General features: G+C 36.3%; 2 protein-coding genes across 4 annotated transcripts; both read left to right on the forward strand.

The window, feature by feature from the left end:
- Positions 1-15,982: 15,982 nt before the first annotated feature.
- LOC147545098 (uncharacterized) lies at positions 15,983-18,671 on the forward strand. Of its 2 annotated transcripts, XR_015239649.1 has the most exons (7): positions 15,983-16,408; positions 16,502-16,597; positions 16,770-16,810; positions 16,925-17,042; positions 17,497-17,577; positions 17,787-17,902; positions 18,262-18,671. XR_015239649.1 is itself a non-coding variant. In XM_086672875.1 (6 exons), the coding sequence occupies exons 1-6, from the start codon at positions 16,208-16,210 to the stop codon at positions 17,841-17,843; spliced, it is 594 nt and encodes a 197-aa protein (XP_086529001.1). In that variant the 5' UTR covers positions 16,019-16,207; the 3' UTR covers positions 17,844-17,924. The 2 variants fall into 2 exon arrangements, 1 of the variants encoding a protein (XP_086529001.1); XM_086672875.1 differs by lacking the exon at positions 18,262-18,671 and having other exon boundaries at positions 16,019-16,408; positions 17,787-17,924.
- A 1,170-nt stretch (positions 18,672-19,841) lies between these two features.
- Positions 19,842-23,589, forward strand: LOC147545099 (uncharacterized protein At4g38062-like). Of its 2 annotated transcripts, none has more exons than XM_086672876.1 (2): positions 19,842-20,112; positions 20,629-23,589. In XM_086672876.1, the coding sequence occupies exon 2, from the start codon at positions 20,657-20,659 to the stop codon at positions 23,435-23,437; it is 2,781 nt and encodes a 926-aa protein (XP_086529002.1). In that variant the 5' UTR covers positions 19,842-20,112; positions 20,629-20,656; the 3' UTR covers positions 23,438-23,589. The 2 variants fall into 2 exon arrangements, with proteins under 2 accessions (XP_086529002.1, XP_086529003.1); XM_086672877.1 differs by having other exon boundaries at positions 19,926-20,112; positions 20,654-23,589.
- The last annotated feature ends 162 nt before the right edge of the window (positions 23,590-23,751 follow it).

Consider the following 23,751-nt stretch of genomic DNA (forward strand, 5'->3'; position numbering starts at 1 on the left):
TAAACCTAAACCCTCATTCTCTCAACAATTATTGCCTACCTGTGATATATATATGCTTGCACCGGTAGTTCAAAGGGACAATACTATTAGTGCTCAGGAGGACCATAACAACATGACTAGTTTGATTCCTGAGACCTTTGTAGATCATTTTGGTGAAATGCATGCCCCCTCTGTTATTTTATCAAACTTTGTTGCCTTGTCATCATCCAAGTTTGGGGATTACCTCTTATTTTTTGCCGTCTCACGTATAAACCCATACCATTACATTGTTGTGAGACGGTTCTTACCAGTTAAAACTTTCGTATGGGTAGACCCCCAAATATTTCGTCTTTTGTTATATGATTGGTTGGTCTATTGAGATGGGTTTGATGTTTGTGGGTATCATCTCTGGAAACCCTCCACGAGACCTAACTCGTGCTCTTGTTAAAGCAAGAGAATCAATGACTAATTGCATGGTTCGATGCAATCGAGTGATCCTGCGTGAGTGGTCATTTTTATCTGGTCATGCTTATGCTTCATTCTTATGTTTTATATTGATGTGTTAGGAGTGTTTCTCACTTTGTATACTTTTAGGACGTGGTTCGTTCCAAGTTTGGGGATGGCAATGGGCTTATCATCAACTTCGAACTCGAACACACAAGTCTTGGTAGTATAAATTTTTATCTCCGCCGGCTATGGTAATATCCTTCTTCTCTTTAACTTATTGTACCTCTTATCTTTTGGTGAGTATATGCTTAGAACATTGAGGACAATGTAGTTTTAAGTTTGAGGATGGGGATACGACCATTTAGTCGCATGACATCATGACCTTAGATTTCAAAAGACAAGAGAGTTCAACAAATTCGACCAAATTTGAAATTTTTTGGGTAGATTTGGTATGATTCTAGTGATTTTCTTAAGTATGTTGATGCATGTGTGTCTTTCTCGATAAATCTTATGCATGCTCTTAGTCTTTTCATGAATGTTGAGTCCTTTGGTGTTGGTGTTTTATCATGTGAGTATCATCTTAAGGAAGAAGGAACACTTCTAAGTGACCTAAAATAGTCATTAGTGGAGACTTAAACCCATGTGAGATATTTGAGCCTTTTTATTGCCTTTGAGTGTACTCTTCCGCGCTAACTCCGAGTAGAATGAAGAGCTACTCAACTTCGCAACTTTCAATAGAGCTTAGACGATCTCATGAGCTCAACTTCCTTAGCCACTAGGAGTGACATCAGGATAGCGAATAAACCTTACTCTTGTAGTCCATGAAACCCGATAATGTTGTCAACTTTAGGGAAACGGATACTCCACCATCCATTCATCATACTACTCTCGAGAATGAAGGCATGAAAAGTAAAGAAGAAAAGATGTGAAAGCAAAATGTGAAAGTAAAGGTGATTTGTTGAGAATACTAGTTGTATTTTTGTTTTGGTGTTTAGGTATGTGTGTAAAAAAGAAAAGAAAGTGAAAGAAAATGAAAAAGTGAAAAAAAAGGAAAAAACGAAAAAAGGAAAAAGAGAAAAGTGAAAAGAAAGAAAAAAGAAAAAAAGAAAGAAAGTGTTTATATGTGTTATTTTGTGTTTGTGTAAGTGTTGTGGAAAATAAAGTATTCAAGGCAAAAAGTCAAGTTTAAAGGTTGTTTGAGTATTCTTTTATCATTGAAGGCGTCGACATTCTCGGGATTTCATCATCTTCCATTCCATCACTTGTATCCGTTTACCTTTAGGAGACATTATTAGAGGGTGGAGTGGGTGAGAAGGGTGAGTGAGCTTCCCCATTCCGTTAGTGGTTGTTTCCATTCCTAAGAGATCATTTCGTTTTAGAACTTGATATCCTCATTTAATTTTGTATGTGTTGAGTTTACTTTATTCCATGCTCACACATGAGAGTGAACCATTACAATTCGATTTTGAGTGATTTCATGTTTAAGAGCGTATGACTGTGAGGCTAAAGTCGAGGCGAAATGTGCTATGATAGGAAACAAGGTTTTGTTACTTTAGCCTTGGATGATACTCATGATGATGGGATACTTACATGTGAGTATAAAACTATTAGTGAGGAGACTCTTAACATGCTTTGTGTTTATTGGTTTGATTCATATGTTTGACATACTTTAGTCTCTAACTTGTTGATCATCACCTTATTTGCATCGATAGTTGAACTCTTTTGTCCTTTGGAATTTAGAACTTTGTGGGTGTATTCACTGGAAACCCTCACGAGACAAAACTCGTCCTTTAGGGGTAACCTAAGGGTTTAAAGGCTTGTTGCATACGCTAGATGCAACCGGGAGTCCTCCGAAAGTGAGCTAGGTTTACTTTATTGTCTTGTTTTGTTTGTTTGCTCGAGGACCAGCAAATTCTAAGTTTGGGGATGTTGATGTGGCGTGAAAATGCCACATTCAGGTTACTTAACTTTGATGAGTTAGTTCTTTTCGAGTTTTATTTCTAATTATTTATGTGTTTTTTTTGCTAGGTAGTTTATTTGTGGTTTGGCGTGTAATTCGGAATAAAGAGAGCGAATTATCACATTTTCATCTTATGCGACAAAAGGGAAGAAAAGAGCCCCAGGGGTATTTTGGTCATTTTGGTCAAAATCAGAAGTCAAACAACAAATGAAGTCAATGACGAGTCCGACGGTGAAAACGGAAGTTGATTCGGAGTTCGGAAGGGGAAGTTATGAAAGAAAGAAGCCAAGGTCTTTTCTTGAAGGCACTTCCCTTGGTTTTAATGTAGAGACAAGATGGAGGTACCTCTTGATTTCTAAATCAAGCCCAAAACCAAGCCCAAAGCCCACATAAACCAAAGAAGAAGAAAAGAGTTGAAAATATATGGGCACCCTCTTTATGGTTCAAAGTCAAGTTTGAGTCAAAGTCTTGACCTAGGGTTTTAGTAGTAAAGGGTTACTATTCATCATCTTCTTCATCAACCAAGGAACAACCAAGAAGAAAGAGAGAGAAAAAGGAGGCTACAACTTAGGGTTCTTGTGTTTGAAGGATTTGGTTGGGTTGAGAGCTAGAAAGAGAGAAGGAAGAAGGAGGAGGGCCGGCCAAGCATAGGCCGGCCAGCACACTAGGCCGGCCTAGCTTAGCCGGCCGAGTTGCTATCTTCACAGCAGCTCGGGCTGCTTCAGGCAGCAGCTCTCGGGATGGCCATGGAGCACGGGACGCGACCAGCGCACAGAAGCAGCCACGAGCAGCAGCGACAGCAGCAACCGGAACGGGAAAGGAGCAGCTTCATGGAGCACGAGACAGCAGCTTCCGAGCTCGGGACGCGGCTGCGGGTATCTTGGTCGGCACGGGAGCAACGATCGGGACGCGACCAAGGGACATCCGGCTCGGACAGCAGCATACATGGCCGGATCTATATGATTTTTGGCCGGAATCTTCACTTCTTTGGCCGGATTTATATGAGTTTTCCGGCAACCTTTTTTATCTGAAACCTTAGGGCTTTTACTCCCCATGTCTTTTGCTAGCTACCCCTTGTGTTTGATTTGATTTTGGATTGAAATTGCTTAGAGAGAGAAAGCTTGGTGAAGCTTTAATGGTGGTGGGTTTTAAATGAAGAAGATGATGCTGATTGCTAAGGGGAGATCTGATTTTTGCTCGGGGACACCCATTATGCACTGTTAAGGGGAAATCCAGAAATTTGCTAAGGGGAGATCGGCTGAACCTCATCTACTCATATTTTCCGACGAACCTAGCCTCGAATTACATCGAAAAGGGGGGATTTCTCATCATCTTCTTTTCATTTATTACTTATCACCATGTTTAGCTAAATCAAGTGTGTCGATTATATGGATGAAATGTGATGAATTTGTGATTATGTTGATATGATTTAATGTTTTAATAATAAATTGATGTTCTCTTATTTTGATTACTTGTTTCAATCGTTTTTCATGTGTCTTACCAAGTACTTCGCATAGTTAATCGATTAGGCAAAGTGATTGATATCGATCGTAGTCTAGATTCAAATTTCATGTGTCTTGTCATGCACTTCACATAGTTAGGCGACTAGACGACATTTTCGATGATTCGGTTTTAATCGTTTAGGAACTTTGTTTGACTACGTATTATCTCCGGACATACGTAGTGCTTATGAACGTCCACCTTAGGAATCAAGACTAGATTTACATCAATCCATTCGATTGGACCGTACATAGTTATAGGTTTATTATCATGGATTCCCGGACTTCGACACCTCGCTCACTTATTTGTCTCCCGATTTTTGTTGTTTCCCGACTCTTGTTCCTTCGACTCTTCTCTCGAATCTCTCTCGCCCATTTACATTGATAATTTAGTTTGTTTTACTTGCTTTCTTCTTTGTTGCTTATTTCATTATAAAGCCCCCCATTTGCCTTTGTTTCCTTTTTAGTCTAAGTTAGCATTTGATTTCTAGACCAGGGGATAAGACCCTTCGACATCCAAACTACCATCCTATCTTTGGATCGATCCCGGCTTTGCCGGATTACTACTTGATACCTCCGCTTGGGTGTGCAACCTTTTCGGGTGCATCAATACGCTTAAAATCTTGTTCACAAGAGAAAAATAAACCATCATTGAGCGTACCTTTAACATATCGAAGGAGCCTCTTTGCAACATTAAGGTGAGATTCATCCGGTGTCTCCATGTACCTACTCACTAGCCCAACTCCATAGAGAATATCCGGTCGTGTACATGTAAGATAACGTAGACTTCCAATCAAACTTTTGAAATATGTACGATTGACATCACTTCTTCTTGTGCATTTTCTCAACTCCACTCCACTTTCAAGAGGGGTGTTTACCGGATTACATGACTCCATTTTAAACCTTTTAAGAACTTCCTTGGCATATCCACTTTGAGAAATAAATATGCCATTTTCCATTTGCTTCACTTCAATACCAAGGAAATGACCCATCAACCCAATATCGGTCATATCAAATTCCTTAATCATGCTCTTCTTGAACTCATCAAATAGTTTTGAATCATTACCGGTGAATATCAAATCATCAACATAGAGACAAACAAATAACATACCTCCATCTTCTTTCACTTTCATATATAATGTGTGCTCATGAGGACACTTTTCAAACCCATTTTCTTGGAAATACTTATCAATTCTTGCATTCCATGCACGTGGAGCTTGCTTTAACCCATAAAGGGCTTTCTTCAACTTATAAACTTTATCTTCTTTTCCCTTTCTAACATATCCCAAAGGTTGTTCAACATATATCTCTTCCTCTAGGATACCATTTAAAAATGCCGACTTGACATCAAGTTGATAAATCTTCCATGAATATTGAGCCGCTATAGAGATTAACAATCTAATTGTTTCCATACGAGCAACGGGAGCAAATATCTCACTATAATCAATGCCGGCTCTTTGTTTGTAACCTTTAACTACAAGTCTTGCTTTGTATCTTTGGACTTCTCCACTTGCATTCTTCTTTGTCTTATACACCCACTTCACGCCAATAGGTTTGTATCCCTTTGGCAAATTTGTCAACTCTCACGTATCATTTTTTTCAATTGCATTAATTTCTTCATTCATTGCATTTTCCCATTTTTCTTCTTGGATGGCCTCTTCATAACTAATAGGATCACAATCCATGAGAAAACAACACAAGTTCAATTCTTCTTCATTATCTACAACTTCATAAATTTCTCTCAAATTTCTCGTCTTCATTGGTCTTTCACTAGAACTTCCCCCCGATGATGAAGATGATGGAGATGAGGATGAAGGTGATGACGATGATGATGCTTCTCTATACATCGGTGTTTGTGGCTCTCTTTGAACTTCTCTTGGTGCTTCTTCTTTTTCATGTTCTTCCCCTTCAAGCTCAAGTTCAACTTGAGTAATTTCTTTTCCTTTCCACTCCCATGCCATTTCTTCTTCAAATACAACATCTCTACTAAGGAGAACTTTATTGGCAATAGGGTTGAATAACTTATAGCATTTTGTTTGTTCATTATAACCAAGGAATATGCATTTTTCACCTTTGTCATCAAGTTTTGTTCTTCTTGCTTCCGGTATCTTTGCATAAGCAATGCACCCAAAAACTTTTAAATGAGCCACACTTGGCTTGTAGTAGCCCCATGCCTCTTCCGGTGTCTTCATATACACACTTTTTGTGGGACATCTATTCAACAAATATACGACACATGCCACGGCTTCCCCCCAAAAATTTTTAGGCAACATTTTCTCTTTTAACATGCTTCTTGCCATATTTAATATGGTGCGGTTTTTCCTCTCGGACACTCCATTTAGTTGTGGTGTGTATGATGGAGTAAGTTCATGAGTAATCCCATGATTTTTACAAAACAAATCAAAATCTCTTGAAGTGTATTCTCCACCTCTATCGGATCTTAATTTCTTGATCACATAACCACTTTGTTTTTCAACCATATTCTTGAATTCTTTAAATGCTTCAAATACTTCAAATTTATTTTTCAAGAAGTATACCCATGTTTTTCTACTATAATCATCAACGAAAGTAAGGAAATAGTTATTACTTCCATTTGTCATCGGATTCAATGGACCACAAACATCGGTATGCACAAGTTCCAATGGATTATAAGCTCTCCACCTTCCTTCTTTCGAAAAATTTGTTCGATGATGTTTACCAAAGATAGATCCTTCACACACTTTATGTGGGTGATCAATATATGGTAAACCCCTTACCATATTCTTGTTTGCCAAAGTCTTCATCCCATCAAAGTTTAGATGCCCAAGTCTCAAATGCCACAACCAAGATTTATCTTTCACAATAGAGTTTAAGCATTTTACATCACCATGTTGCATGTTCAAAGGGAATAATCTATTTTTCGCCATCTTCACCTTGGCAATGAGAGTTCCACTTCTATCTCTTAATGTGAGATGAAGATCCTTCAATCTAATATCATATCCCTTCTCTAAAAGTTGTCCCAAACTCAAAATATTATTTTTCATATCGGGAACATAATAAACATCGGAAATATAACTATGGTTGCCATTTTTTAGTTGAATGAGGATATTACCTTTTCCTAGCACCGGAATCTTTGAAGAGTCACCAAACTTTATATTCCCTTTTACATTTTCATTTACTTCAACAAACAATTCTTTTTTCCCACAAATATGATTACTTGCACCGGTATCAAAATACCAAGTATTTGTTTGAGATTCATCAAACCCATCACAAGAAAATAACAATGTAGGATCCACATTAATTTCTACATCGTTCTCAACAAGATTTGATTCTTCCTTCACTTCATTTTTATACCAACATTCATTACTATAATGTCCAAGTTTGTGACAATTGTAGCATTCAATATCCCTTTTATCTCTACCTTGACTATTATAAGGTCTAGTAAAGTTTCCTCTACCTCTTCCTCTTGATTCATTTGTTTTTCCTCTATTAAAAGGATTTCTTCCTCTTTGGTTTCCAAAGCCCCTTCTATGATTATCATAGCCTCTTCCATAACTCTCATAGTCTTTTTCCTTTTTTGATATACATTGTTTTTCTTCTAAAGTTAGTTTTGCTTGAAGCACTTGATCAACCGAATAATTTGAAGAGTTTGTAACATTTCTATTCACCCTTTGTTCATGGATTTGCAATGTTCCCATCAATTCATCTACCGTCATAGATTCCAAGTCTTTTGATTCTTCAACAACAATAACCACATTATCAAATTTTGGTGTCAAAGACCGTAAAATCTTCTCCATCACCCGAACATCATCACATTTTTCACCACACCTTTTCATTTCGTTAACATTAGACAATACTCTTGAAAATTAATCGGAAACAAGTTCTCCTTCACTCATACTCAACCTTTCAAATTCACCGCGCAAAATTTGAAGACGAGCCTTCACTACTTTATCAACTCCTCTAAAAGAATTCTTGAGAATATTCCAAGCCTCTTTCGATGATTTTGCTTCGGATACTTTTTCAAATGTAGGACTATCTATCCCTTGATATATGAGAAACAAAGCTTTTTTATCATTCTTCCTTGAATCTTTAAGAACATTTTTTTTGTAAATCATTCATACTATCCTCTTCTTCTAAACTTGGTTCTACATAACCATTTTGAACAATATCCCACAAATCTTGAGAACCCAACAACACACTCATTTGGATAGACCAATGTCCATAGTTTTCTTTTGTTAATCTAGGTATTTGAGATTGTACCATATTTGCCATCTTTCTTACAAGATCCCCAATTTTTTTTACAAACCCTAGATTCTCAAAGTGTTAAAATGCTAAAGCATTATGGCTCTGATACCATGTTGTTTGATGATAAAAGATTAATCACAAATAAAAACCTCAAGTAATGAACCCTAAAATTATCAATCAACTAAACCTCATCAAACTTAGATTCAAATATGAACTCAAATCTTTTCTACAACAAAGTTAAATACTCATAGATAACTACTAACCTTTTGACATAAACAACACAAAATACCATTAAGTTAAAGAGTCTTGTTCCATTAGATTATCTCTTTAAAGTAGCACATCCTCTTGCAAAAGAACCACCAAGAACTCTATCTCATTTTTACTTTCTCTCACTAGGATACTTTTTTTTTTTTTTAATCTCAAAAAGGCACACACACGTTTTTTACACTTGCACCCACTTTTGTTCCAACACACTTCTATTTGATAACCCTATAGTACTCAAGCTACACTCAAACTCCAAGCCCACATAATATTCCTTACAAGGCCCAACTTCAAATTTGGTTTAAAGCCCCTTTTTCCAACATAGCTCTGAATGGAGGGATTTGGTAACATGAGTGATATTGTAAGACTTGTGACATGTACACGGCTATGTCGAAATAAGTCACTTTTATGACATGACAGAGAGGGCAAAAGTGAAGAAAATCAAACTACACAAAGGTTCAAGTTCACAACAACAAATTAGCTTATGTTACAAAATAAGAACTTCTTATATCCATTTTTAGTAGAGAATATACGCATCTGAAATTAAAGTTATTACGAAACCAAAGAATTTAACGCCGACATCAAACCCATTCTCACACATAGTAGGTATATTTCAAAACACCTGAGAATATATCAATGCGAAGCAACTTACAACTTAGTGAAATGACACCCTTGATTAGGCAAAGCATTTCTATGCAAGTGTATTTCTTCTCGTTTTATACTCCCAACAGTAAAAATTATGGATGAAACATGAGCCAGATTCTACTTCAAAAACAGAAACAAAGATTTAGCAAAGGATGGTAATTTCCCTAAATCATTTGTAGACACAATCATCTCATTTAACAGCTACATAAGATTATACCAAACAACATCAATAATTTAGGACGAAATATAATTGTACATCGGTTTTTCTTATAGTTTTTTGTTATATTCAATAGTGATCACCAAAAAAATAACAAGGGGAAGTTGGAAACGATTTTGGAATTGTTTAAAAATAAAATGTAATGGTGCATTGAGCATGAGGTCATTCGTATGAAAATGGGAAAGAAGTTATGCTGAATAGTAGATGAGTTTGTTGGTCTTCACATTACAAACCATGACTATGAATATTGATAAGCGGGTCGCACAAAATTGGATCTTGAGTTCATAATACTGAGGTAAGTGTTAAGTTTCAATAATGATAGTACTAAACGTTCGCGAAAGCTATCAAACCTATCCTAGAAATTGATCTGATTATGAAAATTAACCGAAAAGCTAAACCAAAACTAAATATGTAAACAGAATTAACGAGGTTTAGCTTAAAGCCTACGTCCTCGGGCGAACAAGAAACTTTATTGAAGGATAGATGAAGACGACTCCCACAACCCGCAAGTTCGTCCTAAGACAGTACTGAAATAGAAAATAACCTTCTATCTCTTTGACCTACTCTCTTTCACTCTTTGTTAAATAGTTGTTGCGTGTGTTGTTACAAGCACAAGCATATCCTATATATAGGTGTTTTATCCACCGACTTCAAGTAGTAGAATTTAGAAACTGCCTATTTAGTTTTCTAAATTGAAACCGCCTCTTCAATTTAGAACCCAATTGAAACCGCCTCTACCAATTGAAAACGCCTCTTACAAATAACATTTTCATTCACTCATGCAACTACATTAACTAATAAAAAAATTTCATACCTCCAAGAGATATCTTCTAACGGGAGGTTCAAACCGAATTTTGCAGAATCTATGGACCCAAATGGTCAAGACACAATGAGGAAAGGTGAGTAATCTCATAAGAAGAAGTTGTGAGATAATCAATGCAGATATTATACGCCCATGAACATCTGAGCGAAATCCAGGTGCACTTTCGTGTTCTTGATTATAAAAGATTATAATCTACAAAATTGAGAATCATTAAACGTATTGTTACTAAAGTGAGATGAGATGAGAAATTAAAGATAGAAATTTCAATTGTACAGTTATGAAATGGTTACCTCCGGATGACGAAAAACGACATATGCAAGGGCAAACAATACTATTTTGAACGGAAGTAAGAAAGGAGTCACGACATCATAGACCAGACCAATTAAGAAGTAAAGCCAATTTTGAGGTTCTCCTACATTAACGGATACTTCCTGGATCCATTGCCTCTTCCCTACCATTTTCTTTATGTACGAAGAAGAAAACTATCAAATGGTAAAGAATCAAAGGTTCAACCTTAAAATCTCCCCAACAACTAAACCCATCCATCAACCATTATATATAAGTAATGAGGGATAATAAGAGTTGAAATACGGAGGAGTCGTAACCGTTTTCTTCCTAGAGAGAGAAACAGAGTTCGAGATCCAGTTCTTCCGGCGAAGGGTTTCCCTTAATTTGCCGAATCTTCCTCTTTTATGCTTTCTCCTCCATGATAAACTCCGATTCACCATCGTCAGATTTGAAGATATAATCGCAGGTTGTATTCTCATGAGAAGTTTTAATCAATCCCCATCTTTAATTTACTCAAGATTCGTAGTTTCAAATCCAACACCAACTCAATTACAAGTAATTCTTCATTATGCAACATCAACCATTGTTTCCACAACAATCTCTTTCTGTGATTCAAATCTCATTTGATGTTCTTAAATTAAAATCACTCTGTAATTTCTTAGTTTTCAGATTAGGCCACGATTCATTAATGTGGGCATCTTTTAATCCAAATGGGTTTACATTATTTCTTGAAGAAGATTCAAAATGGGTTGAAATTGTTTTAAAAAATCCACCTAATCTTAATGCTAAGACAGTAAATTACCTTCCGGTGATGACGGCGGTTTGTATATGATGAACAATGGTAGATCTGGGTTGAAAGAACAAGGAATCAACTTTCATCAATAACAAATAAGAAGGAATTGACTCGTTGAGACTTGCTGAGTTGATTATTCCTTCCGGTGATGACGACGGTTTTTTCTACTGTGGTGACAGTTATCCGGTGATGACGGTGGTTTTCCGGCGGCGGTTTTCCGGCGACGATGGCAGTTTTTCCGGCGAAAACGAAGGGGATATAAATTTAGTATTTTCTTAATTTGTATTTTCTATTATTATTGTTGTAATTTGCTTTTAGTCAGACCTTTAGGGTCTCCTTTCACGGATCTTTAGGATCCTTTTTGTCAGACCTTTAGGATCTTTTTTCTCGGATCTTTAGGATCCCAATAGTGTCTGTGTCTAGTCCAATTTCTTTCTCTTCATGAGACACTTTACATTTAAAGGCATGTAACTCTCATGAAGTATTCAGAGGAGAGAAATAAGAATTCATCCATGTAATCATTGTGATTCAATCACTTATTAATGGAATTTGTTCCCTTGGTTTCAAAAAAAAAAAAATAATGAGGAGAGTCGCTTTTATTGGGATACATCATACATACACTAACAATAGGTGTTTGAATACATATGGACCCCAACCAACATATCTTTCCCACCATAAAATGAGTAAAGGGTTGAATAAAATTTGAGTTCTTAAGCAAAATTACTCGGAGAATTGGAAAAACCAATTATCTACAGATAAGACTTAGGTGCTGTTTGTTTTTTTATATTTTCAGATCTGAACCCAATTCAGATTTCAGATTTCGGATGTTTGTTTTTTTGAGTTTAAGAAAATCTGAAAATCTGGCTGAAAATGGTCAAGGTCTGAATTGACTGAAAAAGAACCCATATATTTCAGACTTCAAAGAAGTCTGAAATAGTGGCAAAATTGTTGAAATATAACAAATGACGATTCTGCCCCTATATTTTAGAAAAATTTGTCTCAATGCCATGGGCAAACCAAACCACCACCACACCAGCAGATCAAAGCACCACCACCACACCGGTAGATCAAACCACCACCACCACACCAACAGATCAAACCACCACCACCACCACCGGCAGACCAAACCACCACTGGCAGACCAAACCACCACCACAAGCAGACCAAACCACCACCACAGGCAGACCTAACCACTACTAACACCGGCAGACCAAACCACCACCACCACTGGCAGACCAAACCACTACCATCACATGCATACCAAACCACCACCACCACCGGCAGACACCACCATCTTGTTCGAAACCCTAGTCCTTCGGTTAGAGAGAAAGACAGAGATACGGCGAGGGTTAGTTTTCCAGACGGATGGTTTAGCTTTCCAACCTACATTAGAGAGAAAGATCCGGCGATTTTGCTTGCTAACCTTCATCAGATAGAGAGAGAGATCTGATGGTTTTGCCATCCAACCTTCATTAGAGATGTGGAGGTTTTTCTTCACAACCTTCAAGAGAGAGAGAGATCTGATGGTTTTGCTTTCCAACCTTCATGAGAGATCCGACTGCTTTGCTTTCTATGACTCCATTAGAGAGAGATGGAGGGAGAGGAAAGACTGAAGTTTTCTTATTTTTGAAAGAGAGAGAGAGCAGCAAAAAATCCTAGAAACCTAGGGTTTTTTTTATGGAGTTTCTTTAGTTTTTGGTTTTTATTCAGCTTAGGGAGTAATTAGGTCTTTTTGGTTATATATTATTTAGGGGTATAAACGTAAAAAGATGAACTTAGACCCAATGATTCAGACCTAAAAAACAAACATCTAATTTGTTAAAACAATTCACTAATTCAGATTCAGCCAATTCAGTTCAGCCAATTCAGATTCAGCTATTTCAGATTCAGACACATACAAAAAAACAAACAGCACCTTAATCTGGATCACTAAAAGAATGATCAAAGTTATTTATAGATAACATTTAAGAAATAACATTGTTGAACCACAAGGCATCAAAATGGGCGAACATGATCGAGAGAAACTTATCCAAAACTGACCTAACTTCAATCAAATGTTCGCAAAACCCATCGAAAACAAAAATACAGTGAATTAACTTAACGTAAGACTGCATCCAGAATATTAAAAACATGATCAAAGTAAAAAATTATTGAACCAGGAAGAATAAAAATAGGCGAATCTGGTCTAGAGAAACTTAAATGATTTAATTTTAGGGCATCTGGAACAGAACTGAAATAGAGTTTTGTACAAAGAGATTTATTGATGAAATGAATGGTAAGAGTTAAAGATTGAGTTCGAGAAACGAATCGATTGTGGATGTGGGAGAAGAGGGGTTTTGGTAAGCAATGAATGCAGAAGTTTGGTGGGAGGGAGATAGGGTGAGAGCGATGAAATTGAGTAGGGGAGAGGAACCGTTGATTCGAATGATCACATTAAATCTGAGTTGGGTACGTGGATGCTTAGTCAACAATTGGAGCATCAACTTTGTCCAAGTCACAACCTTTCTGGTAGGTAATAGATCCAAGAGTGATTCAAGATCAAATAAAACAAATGGTTATGATTTGGAGCTTGTCTCAATAAGCATGAGAACGCATTTATTTTATCCTAGTCAGCTGGATTAATTTTGTCCCAGTCAGCTTGAAACCATCCTGTTTTGTTATATAGATATATGTAAGATTATATGATTGGGCATGAATGAATGACGGATGGTGGAGATTCAATTGTTTATCTTTTTATTCTTTCTGGAATGTTGATAAACTGTGTCGAATTAATCACGTACATGTAGACTTAATGGTTTGTGAGATAATACTGAAGTAACTTTTAACACGTTATAGGTATAATTGTAGCAGGTTTTAAAGTCGAAAACTCGAAATTTTGTTCTTGGTAAAATTTTAATCGTTGGTTATGTTGGATAACCGAACCAAACGTTCATGCATAGTTTGGTTTGGTAACGGAACCAAACCATGAATGAATTGGAATCTACAATAACCAAACTCTTCGGATCGGACTACAGGTAGACTCAAAAAATTAGTCATCAACTAATGTTCGCTCCCTAATGATATTCCAAAATTGCGGTTGTGGAGGTGAGGTGAAAACTGAAAATTTGAAAAATAAAATTACAATCAAGTAAAATTTTAAGGTCGCGGCTTTGGGGAATAAAGAAAAATCTCCGGGGAATAAATTTTCCGGGGAATCCATGTTTCTTTGTGAAATCTCTAGGGAATATTTTTTTATGGGGAACACAATTTTTTTATAACTTACACCTCTTTCTTCTTCCCCTCTTCTTTCTTCTTCTCCGGAAAACAAAACTTATTCATCTCATCTTTTTTTATTCTCTATCACTTCTCTTACTTATCTTCTCCAAATCTCAAATACATACTAACCTTATTTCTCTAAAATCAACAACAAAGTTAGAGAGATAAAGAGAAAAAAAATATTCTAAACCCTAGAAATCATCAAACAAACTATTTTGAAGTCCTTAATACATCATCCATGGGATGACCAAAGCAAGTTTCTTCCTCCATTAATCCTCCCAAGATAAACACATTATAAACCCTAAAAATCAATTAATTTTGAAACCCTAAAACATGTTCACTTCTAAACATATTAGGTTGTTCTCCTATGTTTTAGGGTTTAGCGATTAGAAGAAAACAAAGCTTTGAAAATAAGATGAAGAAAAGAAGAAACTTGGAAAGAGTTTAGGGTTTAGAACCCTGGAAAGATTTTGCTTAAATTTATAAAAGTTCTTTCTAAATTCGTTTATAAGATCTTCTAAAAATTTAGTTTTGTTTAACTCTAAAATTGGGAGCCCTATAAAAACAAATAGATATAAAAAAAAAGCCCAGCGCTTTGGGGAAAGCTAAATAGTTTCCGGGGTGTGAAATTTTAAAGGGAATATGCAAAATTTTGAAAAATTTCCGGGGAAACATATTTTATGGGGAATATGGTTCAAAATAAAAAACTCTCTCCCTCCACCTCACCTCACCTCCCTCCACCTCATCTTCTCTCTATCTTCTCCGATTAGTCGCCGGCCGGAAAATTTTCCTGTCGGCGACCGTGAAATTTTTTTTTTTTCTCTCACATCTCTCTCTCTCTCTCTCTAAACTCCGGCGAAGGGGGTTTCCCTTCGCCGGAGTTTAAAGAGAGAGAGATGTGAGAGAAATTTTTTTTTTTTTTCATGGTCGCCGACCGGAAAATTTTTCGGCTTCTGACCGGCGACCTATCGGAGAAGAGAGAGAGAAGATGAGGTGGAGAGAGAGTGAGGTGAGGTGGAGAGAGAGTGAGGTGAGGTGGAAAGAGAGAGAGCTGAGGTGGAGAAGTATTTTGATTTCCCCCTAAATAAAATTGTCAAACAAAATTGACCAATTTTTGACCAAGTCTTCACACCCCGGAAACTATTTAGCTTTCCCCAAAGCGCTGGCCAAAAAAAAGTCAATCTTGATTGACCATTTGTAGAGAATTTTTATTCCCCAGATATTTTTTTTTTATTCTCCAAAGCCCTGGCTAATTTTAAACCAAGTTCCATGTTCCGGAATTGTACTTCTATGTGGTTATGTATCAATATATGTACCAATATTCACACTAAAGTGAAACTCATTTTCCTACAATACTTGATAAGTTTTTTTTTGTTTGTAGAAGTCACCAGACTTTTGAAGGAGCCTGGAACCCAAGTGCCTCATTTTCCTGCAATACTTGATAAGTTGTTCCACACATCTAGTGTCATTGTCATACAGATGCATCTATTCTTGGTTTCTCTGCAATCTTGGTTTCTCTACAGTATTACAAAGTAGATGCACTTACCAACGGCACCACCATTGGTTAACTGTAAACATTATGAGACAAATAGTAATCAAACCTCAAAACTCAACAAGTCAAGGTTTTCAGGGTTGAATAGATGACGGTTGTTAATAATGGCGCGGATTAGTTTCCTCGATCTCTGTTAATATTTACACGTACTCAGCCATACCGAAGGACAACACATACACTAGCACCCGTGCCACGCAACCTTCGTTAGAGAGAGAGAGACAGAGTTTTAGAGAGAGAAAGTAGTTAACCTTCTGAGGTTTTCTAATGGCGAGGAACGGAGGAGGATATGAAGAAGAAAGTTATCCATTAACTTCAATTCCATCATCATCAAGACATAGAACTAACAGACGTACAGATCCCTTCTTACTAATATGCAGATGTTTCAGCGTCTTGGTTACATTAGCTGCAATTCTTTGCATTTTTATCAATGTTATCTCCGCTTTTAGATCTTTCAAATCCGCTGATGTAATTAACCTAACCCTAAAATTCAATCTTCTTAAACATTATATTTTTGTACCCAATTATTTTATGTCTCTTTCCCTTTGATTTCTGTTGCAGATTTTTGATGGGATTTTTCGATGTTATGCTGTTGCTATTGCATTCTTCGTCGTTGTTGCAGAAACAGAGTGGACGTTCATTTTGAACTTCTGGAAGGTGATGATTGATTTTATGATCTCTTAATTTTGCCCTAATTTTCTTTTGGGTATTCATCTATTTATCTTTTTCTGACTCAAAATCTCAAATACAGTATTGAACTGGAAAAAGTATGACATAATTTTGAAATGAAACCATATCTAGGTCAAATTTGATAATCATCTGGTTGCAGGTATTGGAGTATTGGGCTGGTAGGGGAATGCTGCAAATCTTGTATGGTTATTCTCTTAGTCTTGATGATTTTCAAAATGTCTTTCTTACATACTTATGAGTGATATTTAGATTACAAGATCAACAATATAAGTCGTAATTGAATTTGTATTTCAGTGTTGCTGTGATGACAAGAGCATACCCTAATCTGAATAAAGAGCGGAAAAATCTTGTTCTACTTCAAAAAATATCAAGTTATGTTCTCTTAGCTTGTGGTCTGGCCTACGTCATTTCGGTAAAGATCGAATCCCTTTGCAGAATATCAATTTAGTTTATGTATTCCTTTCGTATTGAAACATCTTAGGAAGAATTTGTCAATTTCGGTGTTAATGTGTTTGTTTGGTAATACATCATCTTAAGAAAAGTGATTGATTTAGTCGGCAATCTATATATATTTGGTATTCAAACATTTAAGAAACTAAGAAGAACCCTTATATTTCTAGTTGATAATTCGTTCCTTTGGTATTGGGACATCTTAGAAAAACCAATCGCTTTACTTAACCCAAGTCCCCGGATATTCATTTTGATTATCAGCTACCTTCTTAGATGCGTTTTCTGTAAGGTTGTTCTTCATGTTGAATGATGTGTTTGCTTAGGTGTTAGTTAACTAAACTGAATGTCGATCAAGTTTGTTTTTCACGTTTTCGTAATGCTTACAATCAAATATTCGTTGAAATGTCAATTGTTAGGGTGTCCTATGCATCGGACTTTTGAAACGAGCTCGCCAATCCAAAGAAATTTCAAGGAATCAAGCTCTTAAAGATTTGGAGGTAAGCTACTGTGTACAGAGAGTGGCTATAAAATAATAAAAGGATGAAGAGTTGCCATTTTGTGCTGAATAATGTTTGTTAGACACGTCATGGTAGCTGGTACAATGATTTATTATACTACCACTTCAGAGTTCAGATGTTTTTTCTATCTTAATATCGATTTTAGTTTAATTCCTTCGATATTTAACTTATTTTTATTTTCTCTATAGGATTTGGAGCGGCGTAAAGAAGAACTTGAAGCATTACTACTTGCAGAAAGGGCTTGATACAAGTTAATAATGGTAGAAACGCCTGATTATCCATTTGATGATCTTTATAAAGGGAAGTAAGTATTGATATTCGATTCCTCGTGTTTATATTACAAGGAAATCACAACTAGAAAGTAAACATGTAGAAGCCGTATCACATTTAGATTAGATAATTAGGGTCTTGATTCTTGTGACTTGACGATTTAACACCAATCGAATTTCAATCCTTGATTTAGGATTGTGCTTGCCCTCGATTACCCTGGCTTCTCCATCACCAAACCCACCACTCTATGAAAAGGCTATACACCTCTCGTAACTCAAGTGTGAAAGATTTCCCTAAGCAATGTGGAAGTAAATGCAATGCACACGAACCTTCTAATGCACATCACTAGATGCTTATTTCTGCGTATACGTAACTGTGTTATATTCTAAACAGGATTGAAGCGCAGTAGGTGGAGTAGTACCTAAATTACATCTGCGGATAAGATCACAACTACACCAAGTCCGATATAGCCGTTCTTGCTTTCTGACAAAAAGTAGGTACAAGTTATTGTATATCTTTTTGCTGCTTATATGACTGACAAAACAGATGAAACAGAATCGCGCCCTTTAAACAGAGCTGCATTTTCAAATTACTGATACTCAGTTAAGTTTTTAATATGAACTACCTCTGGATGTGGTTATGCTTATATATCAGGTTGATTTAACACAGTTGCTTGTATATTTCCTATACATCTTCATTCTTCAGTTGTTGCTCTGGGTTTTCTATGTAATCTAGTTCTATCTTCAATTACTTTGTTTTAAGTCGAAAAACATCTTGAGTGGTCAATGAAAATCATTTTTTTTTGTTGTTTGGTTTGAGGTCATTTTGATCTGAAGAAAGAAACTTGTTATGATTCAAATCATGCTAATGACATAACACTATGAATCTCAAAGGGAGATTCGCTATTTGGACTCCCTTTCGTATAATTGACTTGTTGTTCGGACTCCCTTTTTCTAGTGTTCATTTTGGACTCCCTTTTAACGGAATCACCGGAATCACCTGGGAATATTCCGTCTCTAAAGTTATACTTAAAAAGATTCTCGCTTTACTCGTACATAATCAATATTACAGTTTGGACTCTCTAATTTAATTAACTCGAGTAGTTTGGACTCAACTTCTTCTTCTATTTAAGTCATCTTCTTCCTCCATTAACGGTAAAATCAAGATAAGATAATATTCAAAATAAAAACATTGGTTTACCACTAAGGTTGTGTTTGATAGCGTTTTAGTAGAAAGAAAAAAAATAGAGAAATATTTGCACCGAGAAACATTTTCACCTAAAAACATTTTCTTCATAATTATTTTTCATATTCTCTGGTGGGAGGTGGGTCAAGAATTCCCCTAATTTTGAGGAAATTTTGGAAAAATCGATCACGTGAGGAAAACTCAAACTTTCCCTAATATGTGCACCAAACAGTTGGAAAATAACATTTTTTAAAGAAATTATTTCCTTTTTCCTTGTAAAAATCCCTATCAAACACAACCAAGACTTAGTTGCCCAAATTCAAGAGAAGACTTAGTTGCCCAAATATGCCCAAATTCAAGAGAAAAAAGAAGATGAAACCAACAAAATAAATAAATAAAAGGTATAATATCAATTCAAAATAAGAATAAAGGAACTAGGAAATCAAAAATATCGATAAATCCATGAATCCTTAGAAAAAGATGCTTCCTTCCTGCTGCCCAAGTTGTGAATTTTGATAAGTTTGAACCCCATGAAAAAATAGGATTCGATGAAGAAGAATGAATCCTTAAAAGCAGAGGGTTACTACCATAAATTAGAATAAACACGTAACTGTCGTGGAAAATCTTAAGCACACCCTGAAAAACAACCTTAGTCAGAACATGAAAGATAACCCTAAAACTTCAAACAAGCTACCAAATGCTTAATCCAAAAAAAAAAAATGCTTAATCCAAAACTTTAGAGGGCTTCTTATAGTTTGGGTAAATATATTGGGGCCAATATCAAAGTTGGGTTTCTTACTTATCAGGGTAAAATAGTCATTTTAAGTAACGAGGATCTATTTGACCGTTAAGTTCTCATCAGTGCAAAATTCAAACTTAAAAAAACCTTTCGCCATTCCTTAGTTACAACGGCTCTTTTCTAAAAACCAACTCCTGAACTTCAAGATTCAACATCTTCTTCGATATCGACTTTTCGACTTCTTTCATCAATAGATCGGAATCCAATATCAGAACCTTCTACAATTTTTGTTACTGGCGAATCTCCAGCCACCTTAACAGGTAACTTTTTTGCTTATCGTCTCCGTTCTCTACCTCAATTTTCTCGTTTTAGGGTTTTTGTGGTAATATTTTCATGTTCCTTGCTTCTGTTCTTTCCAAAATTTCTGTAAATTTCTAGTTCAGCACCCAAAATTTGAGGTCCTTTTGAGCAAAAACTAGGGTAATTTCTTGTTTTGCACCTTTATTCTAGAGAGAGAGAGAGATTTTCATTATTTCTTAAGCATTATAACTTCTCTAATCCCCAAATTCATTCCACTTGATCTGCATTGTCATTTAGGCACATTTATAGCTGTAACTCATGTGATTAAGGTTAGGGACTGGATTATTTAGTTAACATTGACAAAAAATTAGGGCACAAACCCTTGTTTTGATTTATTATTAAAAGATTATACTTTGTTCATTAGTTATTTGGTTTTAAAAGAACTATCTTTAGGGTTTTTAGTATTTAAGTCTTATGAGGAACAAAACGTTTTTTTATTTCAACTGTTAATTTTTTTCCTTTCTTTGTTAACTCAGATTCTGAAAATCTTCACTGATCCAGAATATGATGGAGAAGCTCCAGAAAGAGCTGGATGATGTTAAAGATGAAATGGAGAAGTTAACAGCTGAATACCGAATTAAAGCGGAATTATCAGAGAGTTTGAAGAGAACTCATAATGAGCAACTAATCAAACTCAAAGAAGCAAAAATGGAGATTGAGAAGCAAGCTCAAGACATAAATGCTAAAGCTGAGGAAATCTCAGTCACTAAGCAAATGTATGAAGATGTCAAAAACAGTTTAAATGAAAAAGAATCTGTTATTCGACATCTAAGTTCAACAAACGAAAAAATCCGAGCTGATTTCGGAGAGAAGATGCAAAAATTGGAAAGAGAAAACAGAGATATGTCGGTTGCTTTAGAGGATGTGAATGTGAAAAGCGTCGATCAAGAGAAGATAATCAACAAGTATAAGGAGGAGATAGAAAATTTGAAAGGGTGTTTAACTAATTCAAAGAAGAAGTGTTTAGAAGCCGAGCAAAGGGCGAATGCATCTAAAGAAGTTAGACAGAGAGAGAGCATGTTTATAGAAGTAGAGGAGGAAAATGGGAAGCTCAAAGATAAGCTCAAGTGGAAGATTGAGCAGTTTAAGCACCTCGAAGAAGCTCATGATAAGATGCAAAAACAGTTCGATTTGAGTAAGAAAGCGTGGGAGAAAGAGAAATCAACCCTCATCGATGAGATTACTTCATTGCAGTCAAGTTTGGATTCTCAAACTCGAATTTCAGAAAGCCTAAAGAGCAGGCTAGAGATGTGTAACCAAGCTTTAACACATGAAGAAAGCCGAAGAAAATTACTAGAAGTTCAAATATCGGAATCAAAAGCGTCATATGAGAATGTCTTCGCAGATTATGAAGAAGCAAAGTCAAAGATTGAGAATTTGACAGTACAAAGGAATGAAGAAATTGCATCTTTGAGGAACTCTTTGGGCAGTAGGCAGACCCTCTCGAAAGAAATGGAATTCAAAATTGGGCATCTTGAAGAAGAAAATCGGGAGTTGAAAGAATCTCTTAAAGAACTGCGGGAAGCTCAAATTCAAGAAGCTGGAGCTGCTGGTTCATTATCGAAGCTTCGAAACAAGCTTAAAAGTATCGAGAAAGTGCATAAAGAATGTTCAGCAAATCTGAAGGCGAAAGAAATTGAATGGAGTACTCAAGTTGAAAAAATGTCCAAGGATCTGAGTGACTGCAGAGATGAGTTAGATTGCAAAGATAAACAATTACACGAAATGCAGATAGAGTTAGAAAATTGCAATTCTTCGATATTGCAGTTAAAGCTTGACTATGAAGAAATGTCTGTGTTGCTTATGGTATACAAATCTGGGTATTCCGATGCTCACTCGGATCTCTCAGATTCAAAAGTTGAAACAGAAATGCACAACAAAGAGACAGATGAACAAGTTGCTGATCTGATGGAGCAGTTAGATCGGAAGAACAGTTCCTTGGTGCAAGCGTACAACGATATTGAAAAATGCCGCGATTCAATGTCATCATTAGAGAAGAAGATTGAATCCTTATATACTATTGAACAACCGTATCTTTCGATGCAGAATGAGCTCGAGAAGTGTAAAGCTATGCTTGAGGAATCATCTTTGGAGTACCTTAACTTGAAGGAACAAGCTTCTCATATGGAAAGCTCACTGAACGAAGATTTGAGAAAAGTTTCTGATGCTTTAGATGTAGCAAATCAAGAATTGGCTGAAAGAGCTAATGACGAAAGTGAGATAGAATTCGAATTGGATAGATGGAAATCTGTAGCTGAAAGACTACAAGCTTGCCTCGAAGAGAGTCAAGAAACTCGCAAAGAAATGGAAGATTCATTACTTGCGCAGGTAGAGATGGAGCAGACACTCAAGCAAGAGATGGAAAGCCTTACACGAAAAGCCGAAGAAAAAGATAAAGTAGTTGATGAACTCCAGAAACAAGTGGTTTTACTGGAAAAGGAACGTCACCGAAGTGAAAGAGAAACTATCTTGCTGGAAAGAACGGCGATGAGTAATGACTTTGAGCAAGAGAGAGAAAGCATTCTTCTAACTGTAGGGGAGAAGGATAAGAATATACGAAGTCTCAAGCAAGATATTGCTTTCTTGGAGGAAGAATTCATGGCAAGAGAATTAGAAGCTGCTGTTCTTGCACAAATGAAGGAAGAGAGAACTTTGGAGCAAGAGAAAGACCAGTTCACAGAACATCTAAATCGCTCGATTATGTTGATTTATGAAGCTTGGGAGAAGATAACCACATCTTGGACTCTAGGTGAACTAGAGATCCAGTTGAAGAGCCTGACAATTATTGAAATGGAAGAAGAAATCCACAATTTACAAAAGAATTTGGAATTGCTAGAGAAGTCTTTGTCTTGTTCAAAGCAAAATGAAGAACATTTAAAATTGAAACAGTTAGAAATTGAACAAGTTATAGCTCAACTTGAGAACCAGGGTAGAACCTCAAAAGCCGTTAACGAAAACCTAGAATCTGAGAAAAGACTTTTGCTGGATGAAGTCATGAAGTTGACGTCTGAGAAGAGAGATTTGCTGAACTATGTTGGAGAATTCTCTGATCAGGTCAATGAGTTTTCTGATAAAGACACGGCTCTTATGGGTAAGTTAGAGAAGATAGTACAAAGCTTCAACAGAGAAAACAAACTCGTGACCGATTTAGTGGTGGTTGATGACGAACTCTACGACTTGAACGCTGAGAATGTCAGCCCACTTCTTGCTTCCTTGAGGAAGAAAAATGGAGGTAAGCTTGAGGAAAGGTCGCCACTGAGAGAGCGTAATATCAGCCACTGCTGAAACTTGGTACGCATATGCACGTTCACGTTGCTACATGTTTCTTTTGTTCTTCTTTTCTCAAATTATGAAACAAATCATGGCACTGTGATTTGTTTTGAGCTTGTATATGACTTAAGTCTCTTTTTCATATATAAGCAAATTGGTTTCTCGAATTCATACTATTCTTCGAAATTCAAGTTCTCAAATTCTTGTTATGTGGGAATTGTTTCTTGCACTCTAGATGTAATCTCATTGGGTCCACACGAATCCTGCACAGGTTTTAGCACTACGGAAGTTATAGGCACTCATACTTTTGTTCCACTCGCAAGCAACTT

The sequence above is a fragment of the Eschscholzia californica genome, unplaced genomic scaffold (genome assembly GCF_041429995.1).
Source record: "Eschscholzia californica isolate CP2 unplaced genomic scaffold, dmEscCali1.0.p SCAF_4, whole genome shotgun sequence".
Taxonomy (NCBI): Eukaryota; Viridiplantae; Streptophyta; class Magnoliopsida; order Ranunculales; family Papaveraceae; genus Eschscholzia; species Eschscholzia californica.